This window comes from Onychostoma macrolepis, chromosome 08 (genome assembly GCF_012432095.1).
Source record: "Onychostoma macrolepis isolate SWU-2019 chromosome 08, ASM1243209v1, whole genome shotgun sequence".
In the NCBI taxonomy this organism is placed as follows: domain Eukaryota; kingdom Metazoa; phylum Chordata; class Actinopteri; order Cypriniformes; family Cyprinidae; genus Onychostoma; species Onychostoma macrolepis.
Genome location: NC_081162.1, coordinates 1,811,795 through 1,822,947, shown reverse-complemented (window position 1 = coordinate 1,822,947; position 11,153 = coordinate 1,811,795). Strand labels below are relative to the sequence as shown.

General features: G+C 37.4%; 1 protein-coding gene across 1 annotated transcript in view; it reads right to left on the bottom strand.

Moving 5' to 3' along the window:
• Positions 1-7,600, bottom strand: part of brpf1 (bromodomain and PHD finger containing, 1) — a 36,139-nt gene extending 28,539 nt beyond the window's left edge. The window contains exons 1-3 of the mRNA XM_058784796.1: positions 7,413-7,600; positions 5,493-6,238; positions 1,033-1,222 (exon numbers count right to left, since the gene is read on the bottom strand). Of these exons, the coding sequence (XP_058640779.1) occupies positions 1,033-1,222; positions 5,493-6,193 (891 nt within the window). The 5' untranslated portion in view covers positions 6,194-6,238; positions 7,413-7,600. The remainder of the gene's footprint in view (positions 1-1,032; positions 1,223-5,492; positions 6,239-7,412) is intronic.
• Positions 7,601-11,153: the final 3,553 nt, after the last annotated feature.

The window sequence follows — 11,153 nt, the reverse complement described above, 5'->3', positions numbered from 1 at the left end:
TAAAGTGGGGCAATTCCAACTTTTCCAGTAAGGGGCGTAACATTTCCGTCACACGCTCGAGGTATTCAACCAATCACAACCCACTGCATAGCTGGCCAATCAGAGCACACCTCGCTTCTCAGAACAATGAGCTTTGTAAAAACCGTCTCGTTTCAGAAAGGCAGAGCATAGAGGAGCAACAATAATGTACAGTATGTGGAAAATAATGTGTTTTTTTAACCTTAAATCACAAACACATTGCATAACACCAAATAATGTTATTTTTAGCAACGTCATATGACCCCTTTAAGAAGAATTCAATTATTTATTTTAATTATTTAGCCTGACATTTTTACTGTTCCAAAATGTTCTATGCGTTTCTTAAAAATAAAATATATTGTGTTCAGTGGAAAAAAAGTTGTTGTTTTTTACCCGACATTTAAAAATAACATATTTTAGAGCTGTAATAACAATACCGTGAAACCGTGATATTTCTATCTCAGGTTATCATACCGTCAGAATCTCATACCGGCCCATGCCTACTTCTCAGTAATCGGCCGCTGCTATGATTGGCTAACATCACTGCGAAACAATATCAAGCCCCCTCACTATTGCATGAGAGTGTTTTGACAACATGATCAAAATAAAACGGTCATTTCCAGACAATCTCATTGGCTTGCGCTCACTTATTATCGCCCCTATTTTGATTTCAGCAAATCAAGATAACCTGATTAATATTCATGAACCCAGCAGCTCATTAATCCTAATATATCGGTATCGGCCAAAATGAGTTGAAAAATATTGGCAAAAATCCAATATCGTGCATGCCGACTCTCAGGTTTCAGTAAAAATATCTTGTGGTGTATTTGTGTTTTGAAGTCGAATTAAATAGTTTAGAATGAGTGAATAATGGCAGAATTTTCATTTTGGTGTAAACTGAATCACCTTCAAGTGACTGGAAAGTTTCATGTTAATCACACATTTAAAAAAAAGAAATCGTTCACTGCTCTAGACTGAATAACTTTTCAAAGCTTCATTTAGAAAGCAGCTCACCTTGTTGTGACTCTCAAAGTAGGACTCCTTCTCCAGTCGATCCATCAGATACTCAAAGACCTCCTGAGGGATGGGCGCCACCCCGTCAGCTCGACGCTTGTCATTCATGATGTCCAGCCAGATGTAGTCTTCCTCGTCTATATCGTACTCCACCTCCTCATCCAGCTCCTCAGCAGACTTATCGATGTACCTGAGAGGAGGTGAAAGAGACGCAGGAAGGGTGAAGAATATGGCGCCAGGGTGCTCCATTCATATCTCATGCCACACACAAATGAACCATACATGTCTTCTACGATCAATAGAGACATTTCTGAGAGAATTAGATTGTATCCATTGATCAGATGGTGACCAGGATGTGGAGGATGAAGGACAAGTTCACCCTCCAGAGTACGTGTGTGTGCGATATCGTCTGCGATAGTATCGTAATTGTTGTTTTAATGATGTGCGATTTGACATTATCGAGTATTTTGCAAAAACCAAACAAAACACACATACATGAAGTTTAGACTAGCGCGCATTTACAGTGCGTTCTTTCACTGCGTGATTCAGCCTATTAAAATACATTTAGGCCCCGTTTACACTAGTGCGTGTTCGTTTTAAAACGGTGTTTCAGAATGAAAACGATCCCCGTTTACACTGCCGTTTCAGAAACTATCTCCGTTTACACTACACAACCATGGCTCTACGCTTACTTTTCTTTTTAGGAGCGCTTGAGCTCCTAATTTAAAACATTTAGGAGCAGCTTCTAATCAATAATTAAAAATTCTGATTAAAAAAAATGACCCTTCCCATTATGAGCTGATATTTGACTCCTTAAAGTGATTAACAGGGAATTTTGTTTTTACCTTTGTAATGGCATTTTTCTAACTTTATTAAAAGTATATAGTCTTTTATTTATCAAATTCAAAAAAATATATATTTATAAGCTTTTTAACATTTGTAATTAAAACAACAGAATAAAAAGTAGAATAAGAATAAATTACCAATCAAATTAAATCAGTATTTAAGAAATAAATTTGTACTACAGAGGTGGCACAGAAGAACGCACAAGTGGCTTGTTTGTGTATTTTCAGATGTTTAATGAGAATCAGAGGTGGCACGAGTGCAATTAAATTCACGTTGAGGTTAATGTTTTAAATATAAAATTTTGAATATAGAAATATTAAATGATTTAAATAACAGAAACGATACTTTACAAATTAAACTAAAACTGCCAGCAGGTGGCGGCAAGTCACTGATTTTGTCACTGAATCATTCATTTATTTGATTTGTTTGAACGGCTGATTCATTCAAAGTACGTGACTGACTTTATGAATGGGTAATTGAATCACTGACTCACTAGATTCGTTTAACAACACAGTTCGTTCATGAATGAAACACTGCTGTGTTTGAATGGAGATGAGCATAAACAATATCTGCAAAGTTGCAGAGCTGAAAGTTCAATGCAAACAGAGATATCATTTTTTAAAATTCTGGAAGTTTAATGCCTACAAAAACAGCTGGTAGGGACTACAACAAACTACTTCCCGGGTCTGATACGTCACGGACCCAGATAAACCCCGCCCTCGGGAACATGTAAGAAGGGGGCGGGGCCATGCTGTGCTGCTTTAGAGAAGAGGAAGAGAAAACTAGGGGTGCACGTAAAAATCTATTCATATATGAATTGCGATTCTGTCTTTCAACGTTTTATGTTTAATATATCAAAACATTATTTATGCATTTGTAATTACAGGTTAAATGCATTCATGTCTTGCATGAAACGGTGTGTAAATACATCTAAATGCCTCTTCAGATGCAGCTTCCGTTTTCTCTGCATTGCAAAGATTAATTTTGTTGATGCTGATTTCATTTGCTTGGTAACATCCCAAATGTATTATTATTCTAATTCACTGATTAAATGCAAGAATTTGACTCAAAAGATAATGGACACTTTTAGAAAAAATAATAATAATGGCTTTACAAAAAGTAAAAATGCCCATAAAATGTAAAAATCAATTTAAACTTATTGGAAAAGATTAATTTCTATCTGACCAACACACAGAATATGAAGAATATCAAAAAACATTAGGAGTCAGCTGTCCACGGCAGTCCTTAAAGTACCAGAACAATGATACACTCGTCTAATTATCGTTATCGATAAAATCCCAGCAAATATCGAGATATTTTTTGTCAATATCGCACACCCCTACACTAGAGCATCACAAAATCTCATTTCAAATCTTTCTTCATTTGCCATTGTTGGCCTAACCTTTACTTTAAAGTCACCGTGAGATCCAAATGGACAATTCTTACTTCTTACTCTTAATGGAATGCTACAGTGTTTATTATTAATGATTTATCCATGCTCATCATCATGTTTTTTAAATTCATGCATCCTTGTAATCTTTAATAACATTTTTACTTCCCCTCCTACAACAACATTTCTATAATATGACAATAATCCACAATAACTCGACAATAAACGCTCCAGCAGCCTGTCACTCACGAGATCACCACAGTCTATTCCCCACGGACAACATCAAGTCCCACAGAAATTATTTTTGTCTCATTTGAGAAGCAGTTTCATTTGGATGTGTGTCACAGTAGAGAAGTAAAGATTATTTCATGCTTGTCAACCATAACAGTGTTAACCATCACCTACACTGCTTCTAGACTGGCTGGCATGAGATTTCAGAGGTGGAGAAAGCTACTATATTTTCATGAATGTATCTGCCAGTCATCAGTATCATTCAATAAAAAAAATTTAAAAAATGTCATTAATTGTTTAAACAGCTGAATGAATCTCTCTAGCTCAGCCGAGTACATTAGTACTGACTGTTCTACACAATCGCAAATCCTTTCATTATGACTGACAAAATGTAAACACGATTTAAATAAGAGACTCATTGTGCAGTGCAGACAGCTTCATTGATCATAATGAGCGCAGAGCTCATGCCTTCTGTTTATAACCCATTCACAATTTCAATAAAACTTTTATTGGTCATGCTGCTGGAGTTTCTGGATTGACAACCGTATTTTACATGCTGGACTGGACTGGCAGTGATAAACATGGCAATGAACTGGACATAAAATCTGAAGCTGTTTGTCAGAACATGTCTGTGCATTAAGTCTCAGAGGGCAACGCAAGCTAACAGAGCTTTCTTTTTTGTTCTTTTTGCATGAAGACTGTACTTTTTGTATCATTTTCGTATTTTTATAATTCATTTTTTATATTGGTACCTTATATAAAAATATGATTTTAAAGGTTCTTTATGTTCATTTAGTAAACAACTAAGCTGTCACCATGTCTAGATTATTCTTATTGTAACTATGTTGGTTTTGCAATTAACAAATCAAATATAGTCTGTAACAGTATCTGTTTTTATCTAGATCATGTCTTTTTCAAGGGGGGTTTCACAAACACTGCCAGCACAATCTACACCGCACCAGAAATCTCATGTACACGCTGTATACCGTTTATGACAGCAGCGGCTAGTTTTGTCCACTTACAGTATATACTGACCGCTGTCTACACTGCAGACAAGAGCTGTGATAATACAAATCATTCCAGAACACATACTTTCCAAAAATCAACTTTCCTTTCACTTCACGTACAGAAAAAAACAACATCGTGATGTCTATCAGCCCAACCCTAAATATGATATTATGATAATCAAGTATTATTTACTGATAGAGCTGTAGTAATTAGAATTAAAACTTGGTAACCATGTGTGAATACATATTAGTCATTTTAACTGAACTCAGGACTGGTGGATGCTTAAGATATTGTTGGTCATTCAGTAAAAAATAAATAAATAAAAAGGGAAAACAATTAACTAACAACTAATAACTAACAATAATAATGCTAAAATGATAATAATAATACTACGAATTTTACTACAATATAAAACAATTTATATTGGATTAACAAGCTGCTGGATTCATGAATATTAATCACCTAGTCTGCATTCGCTGAAATCAAAACAGTGATGATAATAGGTGAGCGCCAACCAATGAGATTGTCATTTGCGCATTAGCCCCGCCCACAACCGGAGAACCCAGCAGTTCTTAAAAGCTGAAGAATTCCAAAGGAATTGTATTTTGGCAAGAAAATACAACAAATAATATCGTTTACATGTAGTGCGTCAATTCTACATGTAAGACTCTCTCTCTCTTTGCACGTGTGTGAGACAAAGCGCCTTCACACTAGAGTTTACGGTGCGTCAAACACAGGTGCGCTGCGCATCCATTCAGATGATCTGAGAAACGCCTGACGGAGAGAGAAACTCTGAGGCGCTCAGTCAGTGTGTTCAATGAGTGAAAATATATCTGTGCTAAACTTATACGCACACACCGGCGAGTAAAATCTGAGGATTTATTATCCAGTGGCTAATATTAGACATCGTTTAGTCTCATATGCGAGTGATTGTTGTAGAGGGTTCATTATGATGACACACACACAGATGTGCGCACAGCTGTACCTGTAGTAAGACATGGGTCGAGGGGGAGCGTCCGGTCTCTCCTGATCCAGCTCTCGAAACACCACCTCCGGCAGCTTGACCGGCGGGTTCATGTGATGGTGCGAGCTGCTGTCTTTCTTTTTGTCTTTGCTCTTGTGCTTTCCTGTTTTCTGCGGCCCTTTCTCCCCATTGGTCGCAGAACTGTCCGACCTGTCCTTGCCGATTCCCCCGGCCTCGCCGTTGCAGGCCGCCGAGCCGGCCGTCCCTGTCGACGGGGGGTCCTCCGCGCCGCTGTCCTCCTCCGAAAGCACGTCCAGGTTCTCGAAGATACTGATGCGGTGGACCCGGCCGCGGATCTCCAGCTCCACCATGCGCTGGGCTTCAGCGTAGGTCATGCTCTCTCTGACGGGCGAGTGCGAGCGCTCCGAGCGTTCGGCGGGGCTGCCCGGCGGCGGGCCCTGCCCCGTGACCCCTGACCCCGTGCTGGAGTCGGGGCCGTCGCCGGACCCCGGCAGGGCAGCCCGCGGCGGCCGACCCTTGCGCTTCTTCTGAGGGGAGCCCTGGGCCGGAGGCGGGTTGTCGTGGTCATAGTGGTAGAGGTGGTACTCGATGCCGCTGTAGCTCTTGTAGACCTTGCGGCAGCTCTCCACCGGACACTCGTAGGGCGGCTTGGTCGCCCGCAGGTTGTGGCAGAACGTCTTCACGTCAAAGTCCAGCCCCATCCCGACAAAGCACACTGCAGCGTCACCAACAGGACCGGCTTACATCTGTGAGGACGACAGAGAGGCTTTTACTTGAGTGCACCAATCCACAGATTTAACTGGACAGCACCAGCACCTTCAGCAGTGATACGGAGTACCAGTACTATTTCAGGAACACTTTATTTTGATAGTCCACTTCAGACATTCTACTAACAGTAAGTAAGTTTGCAGCTACATGTCAACTAGCAGTCATTAGAGTATTAGTTGACCGTCTGATTAATATCTGCTAACACTTTATTCTGATGGGTCCACAACATACTGACTATAATAAACTTTGCAAGTATATGTCAACTTACTCTACTAACCCTAAACCTGCCCTACTGAGAGTTAGTACACATGTAGTTACAAATGAATGATAATTAGCTGACATGTAGTTACAAAGTTACTTATAGTTAGTAGAATGTCTAAAGTGGACTATCGAAATAAAGCATAACCTCCATTTAATCTGTATTTGACCCTCTAACTCTAGCACTCTCTATTCTTATTATTTTTTTTATAAAAAACACTTTTAATTGCTTTACTAATTACTTTCTAATTGCTCGTTTTCTTAAAAAAAAAAAAAAAAAAAAAGCCTCTAACACTAGCTTTCTCTATTCTATCTATTTGTTTTCTTTTTATTTCTTATATAAGCACAAATAGCGCGGAGGACAAACAAAAAAGCCTTGAAGTGACTGAAGTAACACTGTTGCACTGTGAGGTGAATTTCCCTCCATTATGTCACGATGTGTTTGTTCACTTGAGCGGCGTTACAGATCAACACGAATGAAACTACAGTAAGCGAATTCATCTGTTTACCACAAAACATGCCCTCAAATATATTATATTCCGCTGTATGCAGCTCAATCACAAAAACGTGTCGTGACGGTGAAATGTTAACATCAGGCTTGGAAATATACCATAGTACTGAATGATCGCCAAATGCATATACAATGTATTTACGTGATGCTCGAAACTAAATTCTAAGAATACTGTAGCATTACCATGGTAAATATCAAAAACATGGTATCTCCGCGGCAGTTTTTGTTCGTGGCTGAGCGTATGCAAACCCGCCTTTGCTTTACAGACGTGTAAAGTATAAAAATATGATCACGTAAAATATGAGTTTACATGTGATCTTATGGTTAATATTACACACAGTCAGATCTCTAACAGGTGAACGTGTTTTGTAGTAAACACTTACTACTCCAGAGTCCGCGGCAGACTTCACGCTCACTCCGAGAATAGGAATTCACACTGAGATGAGTTTAATTCAGATCAGAAGGGTTTGCGCTCAATAACTGGGTCCTTTATGAATTCTGATCATCACACACACTGAATAACACCAGGAACTGAAGCGATCGAACAAAGGGACCAGCGCGCGATCCGTGTCTGCACATTCACCAATCCGCCACACTGGAAAACGCGTTTTTAAAATACTTACACAACAATATTTGTCATTCGTGACATGCGGTCTGTCAACGGAGATACTTAATAAAATCCAGTCGGAAGTCTCTATATGTCCTTGATGATATTTTTCTGCTACGCTTTATGATGGCTGTACTGACGAATCAGCCGTCGAGTGTCACGCGGTTGCCCGCTGCGTCTGTCTATTTAGTATGCAAGTAGAAAAACAAACACTGCTGCACGTAATATTGAACTAGTGATGTTTTAGCTGCAATATCTGTAATGTTTATATAAAATAAAGCACCTTGGCTTCAATTTATGGGCATTACGGGGTTTAGAATATGAGTGGACTGGGTGTGAGAAGGCTTTGCAGCAGCATTTGAATGTGTCGCATGGCTGCAGTGACCCGTGGCGACCTGTAGAGGGCGACGCTTCACCTAAATTACTCACTTCAACTAAACACAAGAATAAAAATATACATCTTTCTTAAATGCAATTTTTACATTTCTTGGAAAATTGGTTTATACCTTATACCTTTAAACAAACCAATTATGTTCCCAACATCCCATAGTGTATTAACCATTTGTTTGCACTTATCCTAAAGATTTGATTAATGATTTGAAATCTAATTTATCTAATGTGTGTGTGTGTGTGTGTGTGTGTGTGTGTATGTATGTGTGTGTGTGTGTGTGTATATATATATATATATATATATATATATATATATATATTTAATTAAACAGAATATTTTCTGTTAATGTGATTTAAACAGGAGTGCATTACAAGTTCACAAATATAACCTCATTTTTCACTCTCCTACAGTCAGCTGCAAGAGGTAAATTAGCTTAGGGAATATTATTATTTAACAGTGTAAACAGTTTTTTATATTTCTTTACTATTGCACTTGGGGCGTGCTTGCATATATAATATAGTATGTGACCCTGGACCACAAAGCCAGTCATAAGGGTCAAGTTTTTGAAATTTAGATTCATAAATTATCTGAAAGCTTTCCATTGATGTATGGTTTGTTGGACAATATTTGTCTGAGATACAACTATTTGAAAATCTGGAATCTGAGGGTGCAAAAAAATCTAAATATTGAGAAAATCACCTTTAAAGTTGTCCAAATGAAGTTCTTAGCAATGCATATTATTATTAATGAAGTTTTGATATATTTAATAAATAAAAATGTTAAAGATCCTAGTAAATTTTGGAAGCTGATAAAATCATCAGCTGGGTTTATGTTGGCCCCAGCAGCTCCCGATTTACTAAGGGTAAATAATGAAGAAATTAAGGATAAATATAATATAGCAGAAGCTTATAATACACATTTTACTAAAATAAGTTCAATCACTTCATCTGGCTTCTCTGTAGATGCAGATGGTAAAGATGATATGGCCATCTCTTCAAGTTTCAAAAGAAATGTTTTTAATTTTCTACCTATTTCCCCGTCTCAGGTTCATAAAGCCTTGATAAGTCTTGACTGTAAAAAGTCTGCTGGCCCTGATCAAATAGAGCCTTACTTTTTAAAAAATATCTGCAGACTTAATAGCGAGACCTATTGCTTCTATTTTTAATTTAAGTTTAAGTAGTGGTTTGATACCAAATTCTTGGAAGTCAGCAATTATTCAGCCATTATTGAAGGGTGGAGATTCTACTGTATTGGATAATTATCGGCCTATTTCAAGATTGTCTGTTACAGCTAAAGTGTTTGAATCTATGGTAAATGAACAGTTAAAGTACTATTTGTCAGCTAATAATATTTTATGTCAAACTCAGTCAGGTTTTAGACAAGGACATAGTACTGTAACTGCTGGAATGTCAGTCACTAATGATATAATAACTGCATTGGATGATAAAATAAATCATGTGCTGCACTTTATGATTTATCGAGAGCATTTGATTCTGTGAATCATGATCTTTTGTTGCAAAGGCTTAAATGTGTAGGTTTTAGTGATATAGTGTTGAAGTGGTTTTCTAATTATTTGACTGGAAGGACTCAATGTGTGTCCATAGATAATTATGTTTCTGCTCCTTCAATAGTGAAGACAGGTGTTCCTCAAGGATCAATTTTGGGGCCGATTTTATTCTCTATCTATATAAATGTACTCGGTAAAGGAGTTGAGCCAGCAAATGTACACTTTTATGCAGATGATACTATCATCTACACTATGGCTCCATCTTTAAAAGTGGCAATGGACTCTTTACAGAATGCTTTTAATTCATTTCAGACTTCTCTTGGTAACTTAAAATTAGTGTTAAATGCTAAAAAAAAAAATTATAATAAATAAATTCATGATGTTTACACACTCTAGATTATCATTAAATTATTTTATGATTCAAACTTTAAATGGTACACAGATTGAAAAGGTTGAATCTTACAAATATCTTGGTATCTGGCTCGATGATAAGCTGACTTACAGTTCTCATATCGATAGTCTTTTGAAGAAATTGAGACCAACGTTAGGTTTTTATTTTCGTTTAAAAAAATGTTTCTCCTTTGTTGCTTGAAAACGTTTAGTAGAAAGTACTCTTTTATCAGTATTGGACTATGGTGATCTAATTTATATGCATGCATCTCTGAACGTTTTGAAAAAATTGGATGTAGTCTGTTGCTTGACGATTTGTTACTGGTACAAGTGTCCGCACACATCACTGTACTTTATATGAAATGGCAAAATGGACTTCATTGTGTTTAAAGAGAGAAAAAAAACACGTTAATTTTTATTTTAAAAGCTTTAGTGGGTAAATTACCACAGTATATATCTAGCTTGTTGACATACTGCACAAATATTTATAATACTAGATCAAAAGATAAACTCTTGAAAAACTTAAGATGACGATTTTTCATACAGAGATAGGTCGAGCTGCTTTTTCTAATTATGCTCCGTATGTATGGAATGAGTTTAAAGGTACATTACATATGGAATCTGTACCATCTCTCGCTATGTTTAAAAATATTTTTAAAGTTTATATAGAACAGTGTACATGTTTTAATAACTGACTAGGATTTGCATTGTTTTTACAAAATTGTGTTTTGTGTTTGTTCATTGTGTGGTGATGTGTATTTCTTTGTAAATTTGTCCTTTGCTGCCTATCTTGACCAGGACTCCTTGGTAGAAGAGATATTGTATCTCAATGGGACCTTAAATAAGTAAATAAATAAATAAAAATATGTCATAAATGATGTCATTAGATCCGCAGAAGTCGAAATCTCATTGGATATTTGATTTTTGTCACAAATCCTGTCCATGGTCTTCCGCCTGCTCGCCACCAGAGGTCTCTCACAATACACAGACTAAATTTCCCATGTTCCATTTCACTGATTACATTCTCACCTGTAGCCAATCACACATACTATAAATACGAGGCTCTAACCACAGTTCAGGGCCGAGTATTGTTAGCATTCATTACTGTGTTAGCGATAGCTACATTACGGAGCCAGTTCCCAGTCCTAGTTCTCAAGTCAAGTCTAGTCTTGTTCATTGCCTGCTTTCACCCGTGTCTTGATCCTAGCCTGTTTACCTCGTCTTGTCTG